This window comes from Bison bison, unplaced genomic scaffold (assembly GCF_000754665.1).
Source record: "Bison bison bison isolate TAMUID 2011002044 unplaced genomic scaffold, Bison_UMD1.0 scf7180017864291, whole genome shotgun sequence".
Taxonomy (NCBI): Eukaryota; Metazoa; Chordata; class Mammalia; order Artiodactyla; family Bovidae; genus Bison; species Bison bison.
In genome coordinates this window covers 12,608,046-12,625,378 of record NW_011494863.1, presented here as the reverse complement: position 1 = coordinate 12,625,378, position 17,333 = coordinate 12,608,046, and the positions used below count along the sequence as shown (strand labels likewise).

General features: G+C 43.6%; 1 protein-coding gene across 1 annotated transcript in view; it reads right to left on the bottom strand.

Moving 5' to 3' along the window:
• SLC36A1 (solute carrier family 36 (proton/amino acid symporter), member 1) overlaps nt 1–16,529 on the bottom strand; it is a 50,214-nt gene extending 33,685 nt beyond the window's left edge. Inside the window, exons 1-2 of the mRNA XM_010850596.1 lie at nt 16,406–16,529; nt 4,226–4,373 (exon numbers count right to left, since the gene is read on the bottom strand). Of these exons, the coding sequence (XP_010848898.1) occupies nt 4,226–4,368 (143 nt within the window). The 5' untranslated portion in view covers nt 4,369–4,373; nt 16,406–16,529. The remainder of the gene's footprint in view (nt 1–4,225; nt 4,374–16,405) is intronic.
• Between the last annotated feature and the right edge of the window lie 804 nt (nt 16,530–17,333).

Below are 17,333 nucleotides of genomic sequence, written 5' to 3'. Positions count from 1 at the left end.
TGAATAGCCTGTTTAGGCAACTGTGATATTTTTTATTTGATACTACATCAAAACTCTACACACATAGTTTCTTAGGAGTTAGTTGTAATGTGGAATCTGACCTTTTCATACTCTACTATGTGAAAATACACTGGCAATCTTGCTCCTTGAATAGATCTTTTACCCACACACAATTTCCAAACATCACACTTTGGTCATATGGGAGATATTGGTTCCCTGAGCTACATAGATCTTTCAAATGCTGGCACATTTCATTATATGACATTTTAAAAAATCACATTCATTAGTATCATCCCTAATCTCATTAGACAAGTCTTTAGGTAAAGGGAAGCTGTCAAGGTCACAGTGCAGGATACAAGTTTATTTTTTCTGATTTTGCTCAAAGCTCAAATTTCATTGTTGGCAACATACAGTACTGGTTTTTTGTTTTTTTGGTTTTTTTGGCTGTGCTGAATCTTCACTGTGGCTCGAGAGCTTTCTCTAGTTGCAGCATGCTGGTTTGGTTGCACCTGCGGCATGTGAGATCCTAGTTCCCCAGCCAGGGATTGAACTCTGTCCCCTGCACTCAAAGGCAACTTTTAAACCACTGGACCACCGGAGAAGTCCCTTAATAGTTTTTCCTGAGGTGACGGTCTCATTACTTTCATTTTCAAGAAAATATCTGCCAAGTACTCAGATCTGAACGATCTACGGTTTAATAGTTGTTCAGTAGAACAACAACTAAGTTGTTCAGATAACTCAGTAGAACCAGCTAGAGGTGGAGAGGGGCTTGTAATGCGGGCAGACGGTCTCCTCTAGTTTGGAGTTCACTAGAGAAAATGCCACGCACCAGGAAAGACTGCAGCCAGGGGGCCTTTACCAGTAATGAGCTCCAAGAGAAGCTTTCATGTGCACTTTCCATTTTGTCACACAGAATATTAACAAAATATTCTGGACTGAAGGGTCAAGATTTAATAAAATTAGTGATATGACTGCTTCATCAAAGACATGCTTAAGTGAAAAATACAACAATGACGGGCATAATTTGGTGTTACCTCCTTGATGCACGCTGCTGCTGCTGCTAAGTCACTTCAGTCGTGTCCGACTCTGTGCGACCCCATAGAAGGCAGCCCACCAGGCTCCCCTGTCCCTGGGATTCTCCAGGCAAGAACACCGGAGTGGGTTGCCATTTCCTTCTCCAACGCATGAGAGTGAAAAGTGAAAGTGAAGTCGCTCAGTCATGTCTGACTCTTAGCGACCCCATGGACTAGAGCCTACCAGGCTCCTCCGTCCATGGGATTTTCCAGGCAAGAGTACTGAAGTGGGGTGCTATTGCCTTCTCCGTTGATGCACACTAAGGCACCAGCAATTTTACCCATCGTTGCTTCTGAACCATCAGTGCAAATGTCAACACAGTGAAAAGACAAATCACATCTAGTATTATTATGAAAACAGTTTTGACCTCGTGGGCTTCTTAAAATGGTCCTGGGACCCGCAAAGGGTCTGAAGACCATGCTTTGCAAATGGCAACTCCAGATAACCTACTGAAGACTGGTTTCAGTCAACTGGTTTCTCAGCCTGCCAGCCTGGGGGAAAAAGTATATTGGTTGAGAGCAGTATAATGTAGTTCAACAGGGCAACAAGAAAACTTTGCCCGAAAGAGTAAAATCTGATGCCGTCATCAAAGCAGTCAACAGCTTGATAACTTTAAGGGTTAGGAAATTAACCTCACCAAACACATTATCATGGAAGCACCTGGGGCTCCTATCTGCATCCCTGACTGGGGATTCTTACTCAGTCCTAATCCCCTAGAAGAGCCTGGTGTACATGCATATACTTTGCTTCATGTACTTTGTTCCATGTATTTTTTCCACATACTTTGTTCCTTAGCAAATTAGATAACACGGTGGAGTAAATCCCCAGGAAACAGGAACCCAGCTCAAAAACTTGTCCCTAACACTTCTCACCTGTAGAGCTAACTAGGTCCCAAATCCGCTTATACTTAATCGTACCTGGCACATTTCTACATGTGACGCTTCTGGGGATCCAGGCCCCAGGAAAGTACTCAACCAATCCTCCAAGTCCCAAAGGAGTACTTTTCCCTGCACCACTTGTGATGGGCTTGTGACACCTGCCATCACTTACAGAGGGGCTTTCCTGGGTCACCTACCTTGTTTCACAATACCAGGGCAGCATGGGCCCTCAGAAAAAGTACATCCCCAAGCAAGGCCAAGAGAACATTGATCAAACATTCCAACCGGTCAATTTCCAGCAAACAATGGGAGATAATTTGGCGTTGACTATTAGCTATAACCCAATGTGAAAAAAAAAGATTCAGAATAGCTAACAACCATGCATTGTCTTCAGTATGACAAAACCTATGAGCTACCAATCCTGATGTTGCTAGATGACTGGCTGTGAACTTTAGAGGAGTCCCTCTAGAAATGAAAATCTAGACCCCATATGGCAAGCACTGCATAGACAAGCTGATGTCTAAGAACAAGGAGCAAAAACTGGAAAGAAAACTAGAGAGAGAAGCTTGGAAGAAGCATTTTCCAGTAACCAGAGTGACTTCTGAAGAGAAGCCATCACATGGCATTGGCTGCATTTGACACTCCTTCCACCTGGGGGAAGTCACGTAGGTAGGTAAGGTTAGGGAAGAGAGAGGAAAGATAGTTCTCACTGCTGCTGGTTGGGGCCTGAGCAATCTTTTCCATCAACTAACACTGCAAGCATATGGGGAAATCTACAGTAGCATGCCACAGGAGAAAGAAGCTATGGAGATGGAACCTTTATGAGCAGAAGACCAGCTAGAGGTGGAGAGGGGCTTATAATGTGGGCAGACCGTCTCCTCTAGTTGGAGTTCACTAGAGAAAATGCCATGCACCAGGAAAGACTGCAGCCATGGGGGCTTTACCAGTAATGAGTTCCAAGAGAAGCTCCCATGGTCTCCTTGGGCAGTCACAGGGGAGAGTGTGAGTCAAGGACATAATGGATCCCTCAGTGAGTCACACCCAACCCCCAAGGGAACACACAGAGGATGATAGTAAAGCTTGAGGAATATACAGAAGGGCCGCAGAAGATGGGGTGCTGTGGTCCAGAGAAAATGCTAGGGCTCTGCTGATTTCAAAACTGAACCAGACAACTCAGTGGAGTAGAAAACCCTCTTCTGAATCTTCTCATTTGAAGAGTGAATCAGCATAGCTTCACACGGGGGTTCTCAATCTTATATTTGGAAAAACTGAGGCCCACAGAGGGCCAAACTAACCCAGATGAGACTTGGGATTCAGTTTCCAGAGATAAGGCATAAGCCCTCCTAAGGGCATACAAAGCAAATCACCTCTTCTTTTTCTTTTTAAAGATTGTATTTATTTATTTATTTTGATGTGGATCATTTTTTTTTAAGTCTTTATTGAATTTTTTACAATATTGATTCTGTTTCATGTTTTGGTTTTTTGGCAGCGAGGCACGAGGGACCTTAGTTCCCTGACCAGGGATCGAACGCACATCTCCTGCATTGGAAAGCAAAGTCCTAACCGCTGGAGTACCAGGGAAGTTCCCTCTTCTTTACCAACGCCTTGCATCTTTTAGGACCTCCCTGGTAGCTCAGCTGGTAAAGAATCCGCCTGCAATGCAGGAGACCCCACTTCAAATCCTAGGTCGGGAAGATCCCAGACTTCCCACTCCAGTATTCTTGGGCTTCCCTGGTGGCTCAGACAGTAAAGAATCGCCTGCAATGCGAGAGACCTGGGTTCAGTTCCTGGGTTGGGAGGATCTCCTGGAGGAGGGCATAGTGCAAGAGAAGTTATTCTTCCCTCTTCCTATTTATTCTGTCAAATGCCCTGGCTGTTTGGTGATGGGGACAGAAGTCTGGGGGAGACTTTGCAAAGACTGTCTGTATTGGACTTGGAGTTACTGAAGCTTCTAGCACAGATGACCCAAGGTTCTAAATTAAGAGAATGTTCTCTCTACAAGTTTTTATGTTCAGGCTGTTACTTAGCACCAGCCTTCTGTGACCAACGCAGGTGAAATGAACAAAGAATAAGAAACAGAGTAGAGAGTAACTGACAAAGAGCTCAGATCTCCGCACCATCACTCACTTCATCTCTTTAAGTGTTACTCTCATCTGTAAAGTAGGGAACTGATAAAATCGGGGGGCAAAAATAACTCACAGGGAGATTACATTACTAACACAGAACGTTGGAATATGATTCCCACCCCTAAGGCAGACAGAACAGCTACTTACGTTGTGCTATTGCTTTCCCCAAACCGCATGTAGGACCCTGAGGAAGAGAAGTTGTTCAGGCCTTCGGACGGGCTCTCCTCGGGGCTCGCGTCGGTGGAGCTGTAGTCACGGTAGTCCTCATCCCGAAGTCTCTGCGTGGACATGGTAACTGGGGGGACAGGGGCGGCACTCAGACCTCCAGTGGCTCGTGCCTTTAGCTCCGAGCCTGGGGTCGGCTCTAGGGCAGAAGCAGCCATTGTCACAGAGCTCAGTGACAGCTGCACTATGGATTAAGTATAGTGAGAATGCCTGATACTGACAGAAATGGAAAACGTACAAAGTACACATGGGCGGGCTGAGCTCACTTGACTTCTGCCTCCCAACCGACGGTGCCACATTCACAAGTTTCTAAATTTGCCAGCACACCAGGACAGAACAAAGGCGAGGCTCTAGTCTTTCCTATGCCTTAGTTTGGGATTGACAACCCCTTCCACTGAGCTACTTTCTTGGACCCCGGACCCAATAGTGACATTTTATCTACATCCATCTTCCCCAAAAGCAAGCTCTTAAAGGACAGGAACCTAAATATTCCTAAGCTGCATTCTATTTTTCCTATGCATTCAGTACAGTAAGAACCTTCTGCAGCCCAGAAATCCTGTCCAGATCATCTGATTCTACTCAAACTCTCCAGCAGGTCCCAAAGCTACAAAAGATGTTCCTTTTCTCTCTGCCAGGACCTCTGGTATGTTCTATGCTATGCTATGCTATGCTAAGTCACTTCAGTTGTGTCCGACTCTGTGTGACCCCATAGACGGCAGCCACCAGGCTCCCCCATCCCTGAGATTCTCCAGGCAAGAACACTGGAGAGGGTTGCCATTTCCTTCTCCAATGCATGAAAGTGAAAAGTGAACGCGAAGTCGCTCAGTTGTGTCCGACTCCTAGCGACCCCATGGACTGCAGCCCACCAGGCTCCTCCATCCATGGGACTCTCCAGGCAAGAGTACTGGAGTGGGGTGCCATTGCCTTCTCCGGGTATGTTCTATACTCTTTGGTATATACTCACTCCCTCATCCTAGGACTCTCTTCTTGCAACCAGCACGAATATTGAGAAACGGAGCTAAAAGCAGCTCAGAGGAAGGCTAGGAGCATGACAGGTACCTGCCACTGGCCCTTGTTGCAACATCTCCCTTCCACCCATCTTCCTTTTTAACAGATCTGCCAATTTTTTAAAGACAGTGGAAGAAGAAAACCTTCCTCTTACATGCAGAGGAAGGACAGAGAAGATGGTATCCCCTGGGTGGACTTTGCTTTAGTAATTAAGCAGCAGAAAAGAGAACAACAAGGACTTCGCTAAGATACACTACAAGTATACATTCCAAGAGTTGTGTAAGCTCCCAGAATATGAGGGTCTGTTGCTAAAAGAGCCGTTGGAGGTCACTCCAAACTGCTCATTTTACAGATAAAGAATCAACCCCCCCCCCCCCCAAAGCTGAAGGGACCTGCTCTGCTACAGCCAGGTAGCAGCCAAGCAGTAAACATACATCCTGACACTGCCTGAATCTGGAAACATCACTGAATACACTGCCAGTTGCAGTGATGGAATATCATAATGAAGGCGAGTCAACTTCCTCCAAGAATCTGCAGTTGAGTAAGGAAAAAACGGTTCATGAACATTAAAAATTGCAAATAAAAATCCTCTGACACTTGGCAGACTGGTATGACCACCTGCCTACAAAGTGCTTTTCCCTATCCTGAATCTCATATGCTGCCTCAGATGCCCGGGGGGAGACAGGACCTCCGAGGGCCATCACACAACGTGCTGTCCCACCTGACACATAACGTTAGCAGCCAGAGACTAGACAGCTCTGTGTCAAGTGCTCCCAGAAGTCCAGCCCCTGGGGATTCTTCAGACCCCACCTGGCACCTGAGTGATGCAGGGTGATCTCATTTTCTCCCACCAACCACATAACCTCATGAAGAAAGAGCTTGGCAGAAAGCCAGCAAAGGCCTTGGAAGTTCAAGAGGATTCTGCCTCACTTCACCACCAGAGCTGACCTTGCTAAGCATCTAAGAGGGCATCATTTACTCACATGGTGGAAGAATTCAAGGAGTCATCTAAGCTCTTGGGGCAACTAAACTTATAAGAAGGCTGGGGTAGGGGAAATCTATAAAGTATCTTAATGTGAACAGTTGAAAGCTGCTACTCGGGTAAAATCGATTAAGTGAGTTTCTATGCAGGACATCCCTGATGGTCCAGCAGCTAAGACCCCATGCTCTTGTTGCAAGGAGCCCAGGTTCAATCCCTGATCAAGGAACCAGATCCCACATGCCTCAACTAAAGATCCTGAGTGCTACAACTAAGATCCAGCATGCCAAATACGTAAATAATTTTTTTTTAAAAAAAGGTTAGTATCTATGCATGTCAGAAGTGTGAAAAGTCAAAGTGTTAGTTGCTCAGTTGTGTCTGACTCTTGCGATCCCATGGACTGCAGCCTGTTCAGGCTCCTCTGTCCAAGGGATTTCCCAGGCAAGAATACTGGAGTGGGTAGCCATTCCCTTCTCCAGGGGATTTTCCCGATCCAGGGATTAAACCTGGGTCTCCTGCATTTCAGGCAGATTCTTTACCATCTGAGCCACTAGGAAAGCAGTCAGAAGACCTGGGTGCTAAAGCTGCCTCTTACCACTAGTTTGCTCAGTGGCCTGAAGCAATTCTTATGTGCCTCAGGTCTTAGTTCCAAATGCTAAAAATTTGGGTGTAGGGGGTATGGTATACTAACCTATCTCTCAGCACCTCTTCCAGGAATCAATGTAATTCTTTATGCAAACACAATGGCTACTTTTGAGTCTCTTCCCACATACCCAAAGCTCTGAGGAACAGAAGCCTTCCAGGTGAACCCTGCATATTACCAAGGGAGAGGAACAGAAAATAGGCACTGACAAGTTCCCCAATCCCTCCCCATCAACCAAGAAACCACTCTTGGTACAGACACTCAATTTACTTCAAACACTGTTAAGAAGCCTCCTCATGTCACTGTAAAAACTGAAGTGACCCACAGCAGATTATCACTAAGAAAAGTGCTCAGAAAGAAGCTGAAATCTATAGATCAAAAGTCCAGTGAACAACTGCAGAATGTGGAAGATGTGGCTTGGCAACTGTGCATGTTGAAAAAGGAAAATAATGCTACTTACTGGTTTTAGTTAATGATAAGCTCAACAGAAATCAATGATAACACAGTAGATGCCAATTCTGCTAATGCAATTCTTGGTTTCACTACAAGAAAGAACCCCAGGGAGATGACAGACTGTTCTTTTTTTTGCCATATCTTGTACTCTGTTCCAGGTAGCACACTATAAAGGGGATGAAGATCAACTGCTGTATAGCCAGGGGTCAGCACCAAGGTCACTAGGGGGAAAGAAAGCAGCTAAATGAAGAACGGCTGGAAGTCCTGAGAAGGTTCAACCTGGAGAACTGGAAACTCAGGAGGTACAAAAATTGTCTTTCAAAGCTGTTCTAGGGATCACATTCATCCTTTGGAGCCTCAAAGATTACTCAGAAATGGGATCATTAGGTGGAAAGTAAAGGGAGGCAGGTCTTTGGCGTAAGGAAACCAACTCTCAAAGAAGTTATCCACAGGACTTCCCTGGTGGTCCAGTGACTAAGACTCGACCTTCTGATTCTGGGGGCCCGGGTTTGATCCCTGGTTGGTAACTAGGTCCCAGATGCCACAACTAAAGATCCCGTGTGCCGCAACTAAGACCTGGAGCAGCCAAATATATAAATGAATAAAGATATTTAAAAATATATGTGTGTGTGTGTGTGTTAAAGGCAGTATTCAGGAACTTCCCTGAGTCCTTGGTTCGGGGTTTAAGATTCCATGCTTCCACTGCAGGGGTATCGGCTTCAATCCCTGGTCAGGGAACTAAGATCCTGCAAGCTGCATGACAGCCAAAAAGGAAAAAAACAAAACAAAACAGGAGTTGTCCAAATGGATCACTGGATCATTCTAGGAGATAGCTATCTTATTCCAGGAAAGTTCCAAGCAGAAGCCCTTCTCAGAACTGCTAGGCAGGAAATGAAGCCTGTAGAGGGTGGGTGTGATCACTCTCTGGAGGTTACTTCCTTCTAGGGCTCTTCTGGCAACCAAGGCCTCCACGTCTTTTCTCTAGCTATCCCCACTTAGTGCTAGTCTCCTTGGCCACCCTGCCCTGAGCTCTCTGTGATGAAATCTGGTTTCCACCATCTACTGCTATAATTGCTAATTCCTGCCCTGTGGGAGTTTTAATAGACCTTGTTAACTGTCCAAATGAGGGATGTGATATTTAAGAGTTCAAAACAAGCTTGTTCTTCAGGTTCTTAAGGACAATGAACTGAGTTTATATAACATGTGTGGTCCATCAACACAAAGTAAAAAATCTCCATAAAATATTCAGATTCAAGAGAGTACTAAGTAAGAAAAGTCTGCATGTTGGGTGACAAATATATATATTCAAGTGTACATTTGAACCAAAATTGAAACATCAACTCTTTAAATAACCTTGATAAATGCTCTTCTTTTTCCTTATATAAAAATTATTTTTAACTAATCAATAATTGCTATTTCAAGGTCTTTTCTCACTTATTTCATATCTACTCTTCCTTAAATCAATGCAGTATACACACAAATGATGTTTAGTTGTAACATAATGGTCTATCATTATATTAATAAAATAATTTGCTTCACTAGCTCCCAGTTAAATTTTGAGCTTCTGCTTCTTTTAATGACTATCTTATAGCTAAAAAATTCCCACATGTAATTTTTAATTTTCAAGTCATATCCTTGGAGTAGAGTTAGGTGAATAGGTTTTTTAAATGGTTTTACTACACAAGTGACTTAACTAACCTAAAGTGTCACTAGCAATATATGGACATGCCTATCTCTTATAACCCTGCCAATGTTGGATTTTATTTCTTTTTTTTTTTTTTTTGGCCATGCTACATGGCTTGTGGGATCTTAGCTCCCCAACCAGGGACTGAACCTGGGCCCTCACAGTGAAAGTGCTGAGTCTTAACCACAGGACAACCAGGGAATACATGGATAGTATCATTTTTATTTCTGGTATTTCTGATGAATGAGTGGCTCCTTGTATTTATTTTATTTTACATTTCTTTAATTTCCAAAAAAAGACAATTGATAATCAAGACTTTAAGAGCATCTTTCCTCCACCTATCAGACTCATAGTTTTGAAAATACTTAGCTCATTTTTGAACTCACTTTTGAAAATCTAAAATGTTCTTAAGATAGCTATCTAAGAGTTTAGTGATGGGACTTTACTGGTGGTCCAGTGGTTAGGACTCCTTGAATTTCCAATGTAGGCAGTGCCAGTTCAATCCCTAGTCAGGGGGCTAAGATTCCACATGCTGCACAGCAGACTGGCCAAATTTAATTTACTGATTAAATTCTATTCCAAATTTCAGTATAATAAACATGATGACTTCCAGCAAGGAGAATCCATTTATATGAATTTGTAGGTCTCTTTTGGGGCACACAGGAAAATCAAGGAGGGGAAAAGAGAAGAGGGCAGGAAAGGCACTGCAAGCGTCAGTTCGCTTCATTACCAAAAGCTAAGCAATGCTCCTAAGGGTGACTTGTAAACACAAAAAATATTATCCACTAGAAACGATTAAAACTAATAAATGCAGCAGAGTTGCAGGATATAAGATGCACATACCAAAATCAGTTGTATTCCTTTACACTTTCAGTGAACAAGGTGAAAACAAACTTGAGAAAACAGGTCCATTTACACAGCAACAAAAAGAATTGAATATTTAGGAAGAAATTTAGTCAAGTAGGTGTAAACTTGTACACGAAAACTATAAAACACCATAGAGAAATTAAAGAAGACCTAAGGAAATGAGAAAACATCCTAATATTCATGAACTAGAAGATTTAACACTATTAAGATGGCAATATTCCCTAAACTGAGGTACAGATTCAGTTGAATCCCTATCAAAATCCCAGCTCCCTTTTTGCAAAAATTGACAAGCCAATTCTAAAATCCATGTGGAAATTCATAAGGTCCAAAACAGCCAAAACAAATCTGGAAAAAAGAAAAAAGATGGAGGACTTCCCAATTGCATAACTTAATACAAAGCTACAGTAAGTAACCTCAAGACAGTACAGTATTGGTGTAAGGACAGACGTACAGATCAACTGAATAGAAGTGAGAGTCCAGAAATGAACTCTATACCTAGGTCAAGTGATTTTTGACAAGGGTGCCAAAACAATTCAATGGAGGAAAAAATAGTTTTTTCAACAATTAACGCTGGACAACTAGAAATACACGTGCAAAAAAAAGAAGCGGAACTCCACCTCCCACCATATACAAAACTTAACTCCAAATAGGACTTCCCTGGCAGTCCACTGGTTAAGACTCTGTGCTTCCAACGCAGGGGTCACTGGTTCAATCCCTGGTCAGAGAACTAAGATTTCATATGCCACTCAGCATGGCCAAAAAAAAAAAAAATTCAAAACAGATCAAAAACCTACATGTAAAGGTTAAAACTATAAAAACTCTTAGAAGAAAATATAAGCATAAACCATTGTAACCATGAATTAAGCAGTTTCTCACATATGACAGCAAGAAACACAAGAAAAAATAGATAAATTAGACCTAATCAAACTTTAAAATGTTTATGCCTCAAAGGATACCACCAAGAAGGTGAAAAACAACCCACAGAATACGAAAAATTTTCTATTAATTATATTTCTGATGAGGTACTTGTGCCCAGAACATACAAAGAACTACTGTAATTCAATAATAAAATGAAACCCAATTTAAAAATGGGCAAAGGACCTAAAGAGCTGTTTCATAGAAGATGTGAAAAAAGCCAATAAACATATGAAAAGATACTCAATATCTTTAGCCATCAGGTAAATGAGAAACAAATATCACATGTGAGGTATCACTTCACATACACCAGGATGGCTAGAATCAAAGACAAGTAACAGCTGCTGCTGCTGCTAAGTAGCTTCAGTCGTGTCCAACTCTGTGCGACCCCACAGACGGCAGCCCACCAGGCTTTGCCATCCCCGGGATTCTCCAGGCAAGAACACTGGAGTGGGTTGCCATTTCCTTCTCCAATGCATGAAAGTGAAAAGTGAAAGTGAAGTCGCTCAGTCGTGTCCGACTCTTCGCGACCCCATGGACTGCAGCCTACCAAGATCCTCCGTCCATGGGAGTTTCCAGGCAAGAGTACTGGAGTGGGGTGCCATTGACAAGTAACAGCAAGTACTGGCAAAGATGCAGAGAAATTGTAGAGAATCATGTCTTACATTGCTGATGAGAAAGTAAAATGGTGCAGTCACTTTGGAAAACAGTCTGGCAGTTCCTCTAAAGGCTAAACATAGTTACCATGAAGAGCAGTGATAGTGTGAGTCACGCAGTCCTGTCAGATTCTGTGTGACCCCACGGACTGTACTGTAGCCTGCCAGGCTCCTCCGTCCATGGGATTCTCCAGGCAAGAATACTGGAGTGGGTTGCCATTTTCTTCTCCAGGGGATCTTCCTGAATCAGGGACTGAACCCGGGTCTCTTGCATTGCAGGCAGAATCTTTACTGTCCGAGCCACCAGGGAAGCCCATAGTTACCATATGACCCAGTAATTTTGGCTATTAGGGATAATGCTGCTATGAACATCTTTGGGTATATTTTTCTACAGGCATACATTCTCATTTTGGTATGTACCTACAGGCATACATTTTCATTTTGGTGTGTACCTATGAGTGGTGGATAGGACCCAGCAATTCCACTCCTAGGTACACACCAAAATGAAAATGTATGTCCACAGAAAAATGTACACACAAATATTCATAGCAGCATTATTTCTATTAGCCAAAAAATGAGGGGAAAAAAAACTTGATGAGTGGATAAATGAAATGTGATATATCCATACAATGGAATATTACTTAGCAAAAAACAAAAAAAGAAAAATATGAAATACTGATAGATGTTACAACATGGATGAACCTTGAAGACATTATTCTAAGGGGAAGAAGTCAGTCACAGAGGAACATTTGGGAGCTGGGGGGATTAAGGGGTGATAGCTAAAGGGTTGAGTTTCTTTGGGGGTGATGAAATGTTCTGAAAATGACTGTGTTGCACAACTTTGTGAATTCAATAGAAAAGCTGTTGAACTGTATGCTTTAAATGGTTGAATAGTATGCTATGTGAATTTAATCTCAATAAAACTGCTAAAACAAACAAACCGATCTCTGGGCCCAATCTGATTCAGCCTCAGCATTTAACAGGCTTCTTATTATGATAGGTACACCCCAGGCCTCATCTCCTACCAAAGTTTATGGATTGGTGATATATGCATATTATAAGTACTACTATTATTATAAAACAATCACATTTTCTAGAACCCAGAGAAGCAGTGAATTCTCTAGATATACGCTCTCTTCTCCGTTGCTGGAATTCCAGAAACACGAACAAAGTCATAGACTGTGTTCCTATATGCTGTCTACAAGGAGGGAAGTAAAAATGTCTGACATCCACATGATTTGTTTTCGGAGACATGGGATAGTACTCCATCTGATCTACCACAGCATGACTTCCCTGACTTGAGACTCCTGCCTGAGACAGTGAGGTGCATGGGCAGCCATGAAACAGCTGCTGACCTCAGCAGGCTCTGCACAGGAGCAGCTGAATGAGCAAACTGACTTTTTACTCACCATCATAAAAATCTCTAAACATTAGCACCAGGCATGACTGACAGTTGACCAAGCTCCAGCTTCCCAGTTATAGATGAGAACACCAAAGCCTCAGCTGGTTAACAGTTTGGGATCAGAACCCAGCATACCAGATTCCTAGCCCAGTGTTCTTTCTAACACACCACCTACTCTTCCTAAAATCTCCCTGGGAACAGAACTCAGGCAGGATTAAGTCTACAGGGGAAATCCCACATAACAAAATGTGCATGAGTTCAGAGCCTAGTTATGTGACCCTAATCTCCCTTTGTCTTACTTTCCTTATCTGAAAAATGTTATTAATAACACTTACATCACAATATTGTTATGAATGTAGAAGTAAAAGATGTTAAATATGCTGCTTGGTGCATAATGGACCCTTATTAATGGTAGCAACTATGTTATTACTAGAGAGAAGGAAGTTCAAGGCAGGGAGTCACTACACAAATAAAGTGCCACAGAACTTCCTCCATCCTATCACTCTGGAGAGCTGAGCCAGGTCCCCATCTCAGAAACAATGATCTATCTGCTGAGAGCATCCCAGTAACCCACGGAGACAGAATGCTGAACTTCACGGAAAAGGGAAGCACAGAGGAATCCTTCCTACTGGATAGAATCATTGAGAACTGGCCCTGGGTGTCAAGGATTCCAAGAGAATGTCTGGGAGAAAAGAGCAGAGATAGCACCAAATATAGCATCAGGAGCTTACTCTTTTTAGTATATGCAGAATGTCCTAGCCAACGGACCCCACACATTCATTAAATAGAAGCTAGCTTTGTGTGCTCAGACCCAGTTAAGCCTGGCCAAAGGAAGGAGGTAAAGGATTCCTCCAAGATCTGAGTTAAGACTCAACGTGAACTTCCTCTTTGGGAAAAAGAGAAATGCTAGCCTAGGACTTAGGGGGTAGTCACATACTTCTGGAAGAAATTAGGAGGGCTAGTCAGCAAAAGTAGAAACCAAAGTCCACTCACTCAGCCCAGTTCTAGGATCTCACTCCCAGTCAGGGTGGAAAGAAGGAATATATCATTAACAGTAATGTCTCCTCAGCATCTGATCCTGGAAAAGGTATCAAGAACTTAAAGAACTGAGACACTCGGTGGGGAAGGGAGGCGAGAGAGGGAAAAAAAAGAAAAAGCAGAAGCATTTAACATGAGAATTGTTATCTAAGCAAAGAGAAAAACAAAGCATGCACAAAAGTGGACCCGCTGCTCCACTATCTCTAACTCACATCCCACCTGCTAACAAGTCCAGTCCTAGAATTTCACATAACCTCAGAGTTAGAAGAAAACTTAAATTTTTATCTAGTCTGATCCTCTACCTACCACATTCCCAAAAGTAATTTCCCAATAACAATGATCTCTAGTGACAGGGACTGCCACACGCTGTGTTGCAACATGCTAGAGCACCACTTCTTTCAAAGTTCTTATTCTCACCCAACGGGGAAGGAAACAGTAACCCACTCCAGTATTCTTGCCTGGAGAATCCCGTGACAGAGGAGCCTGGTGGGCTGCGGTCCACGACACGACTGAAGCGACTTAGCATGCATGCATGTATTGGAGAAGGAAATGGCAACCCACTCCAGTGTTCTCGCCTGGAGAATCCCAGGGACAGAGAAGCCCAGTGGGCTGCCGTCTATGGGGTTGCACAGAGTCAGACACGACTGAAGCAACTTAGCAGCAGCAGCAGCAGCATTCTCACCCAAAAACCACTTCCATTATGGTATTTCCATCCCCTGGTCCCAGTTGTCATCTCTGGAACACTACAAAAGAATGGAATCCGCCTCCTTATACTGCCTTTAAAATAGACAAAGTTCTGAGCAATTCAAGCTGCAACAGGGATGAGGCCAAATGAACAGATACATGCTTCAAAGGGAAAACAAGGACTCAAGAGCAGACAATTATAAATGGCACAATCAGAAAACAAAGAGAGAGGGACTTAATATCATCATCAGAGCAGGCTCTGTTGCATAAGGCCTCCACCCCAGTCTCAAACTCAGAGCAAATGATCCAGCCTTTGGTGTCCTCTTGACTTCAGGAACACCTTTTAAAAAACCACATTCTAAACATACAATCATGTTAATTACTGTAAAATAGGCTCTCAACAAGAATCAAAGAGGCCCTTGATCATACTTAAAATAATAAAAGTCAAAATCATTTTCAGCTGTCAGCATTTAGCTTAGATATAATATAAACAGTAAGAAAAAAGGAGGTGAATTTCATGGCAACCTATAAACAAGTAGGGAAACTGCTTCCTGGACAACTGTATTAAGAAACAAATGGAGGGAGGAGGTAGGATCTCTCTGGTTAGAAAACAGAGTGAGATAGAGAATGTCAGGGCAGAAGGAGATCTTAGGGATTCCACCCCATCACTGTACAGACTGGAAATCCAAACCCAAGCAAGGATGGGAGTCATCCCGGGTTGCAAATCAAGTGTCAGAACTAGAACAAAATCTCCTAATTCCCCAATCTCGGTTCTTTCCATTACACCAAGCTATCTTCTTTCAGCAAGCCTCAAATAACTGCAAAACATTCATCGGAATAACCAGCATTCCTCAAATCTGACAAGCTACATTAAAAACAAAGCAAAGGTCTTGACATTCTGCAAGTTAACGCTAGCGTTCTCCACAACCTCAGCTGGGAGCCGCCTACCCTCCCAAGAGCATCATACTCTGCTTCTTATTTCATATTTTGGGATGACTTACACAAAATTGCAGGATGCTTAAAAACATGATGAGTTTGCAGAAAAATCGAGGAACAGTGAATGAGGGAACCACACCCAGAGCCAAGCCGATCTAGCGGCAATTGAGAATGCAAAGCTGAAAAGGGAAAAACGAACGAAGGAAAAGGGTATTGTTGTTGTTGTTTTTTTTTTTTTCCACCTGTCAAATTTTCCGCAGGAGGCAGTCTGGTGAAAAGCAAAAAGCCGCTGGAGTTCAGCGAGACTTGGATTCTAGTCGCAGGGCTGCGACTAACTCACTGGATGACCTTAGGCAACCCCTACTTTTTCTAGGACCTCGATTTCCTCAACAGCTCTAGAAAGTGACTGCAAAAGATAATTTCCCAGAGTCCTGGTAGTTCGGCATTCTACGACCCAAAGACCGGCTATCAGCAATTTCCCAGCAGGGCTCCCGCAACTGCCGGGTCACCTCCCAGCGACGTCTGGACCACTGTAGGAAGCGCAGCAGAAGCCCTAGCTAGTCGTTTCGGTGATCCTTCCCGTCTCGGGACCTGTTCCCACACCTGTCAAAAAGGATGGGGAGGTCAAAAGAGACAGCGCGAAGAACACCTCTCATCCGGGAGGGGTGCCCACAACTCACCGCAGCTGCCACCGGGGAGCCGAGGAGACCAGGACTCGCAGCCCAGGCCGGTCGGTGCCAGACCCGGAGCATCTGCTGAACCCGGAGGAAGGCGACTTGGATTCAGCAAAAGGCGACCACCCGCAGCCAGCCCCAGCCCATCAGCGCGCGGACTTACCGCTCGACTTCCGACTCCAGCTCTGGCTCCCACTTCGGTGCAGCAGCCCACCAGTCCACCAGTTCCTGCCTCAGCTCGAAGCCCTAGCCATCCCCACCCTCCGCTGCCCAAGCAGCCGCTTCCGGGCCCGTCACGTGACCCAGGCGCTCAAACCCTAGGCCCGGGTCACGTGCTCCCGCGCGCGGCTACGCCTCCCCTCTAATGGGCTCGGCTTCGCAGCACCACCTGGCGACGGGGAGCTGAAACTGCGGGAACGACGGTTCTCGGAGTTGGGACTGAGCCGGGCGTCGAACATCTGGGCACCAGCCGAGAGCCCAGCGTCTCAGAGCACGGTCACCTGAGGTGTGGGCTTGTGGAAGGTGGCTCTGTTTTCCACGCGCTGAACTTTCTTTAAGACGTTTCGGTGATCATATGTTGCTTTTATGAATGAAAAACAATACATCTTTTCAAAACTTTAGTCATATTTTTAAACTTTTACCAAACATATGTGGTGGTGACCGGAAGTGGGACTCTGTAAGGCCAATTCTATCTTTTTAATATAGTTAAAAAATTTAACATTTTTGAATGACAACTTTTCAGTATGTTTGAGGTTTATGTCTTATCTACGCTTCTCTTTTACTTTAAAAAATATCTTTAAAAATTTAAAGATTTTTAAATTTTTAAACTTAAAAAGTTAAAGATTTAACTTTAAAAAGATTAGCTGCTCAGAGAAACAAACCCACAAATTATTGATACAGCTACAAAATGGATAAATCTTAATTATACTGAAAGAAGTCAAGAAAAAAAAAAACATTGTGTTTATGTAATCTAGAAACTTTAATCTACACTGACAGAAAACACATCAGTGGTTGCCTGGGAATGGTTGTTGAGGTCAGGAGAGAAGAAAGTGATTATAAAGGGACATAAGGAAACTTTCCAGGTGACATAT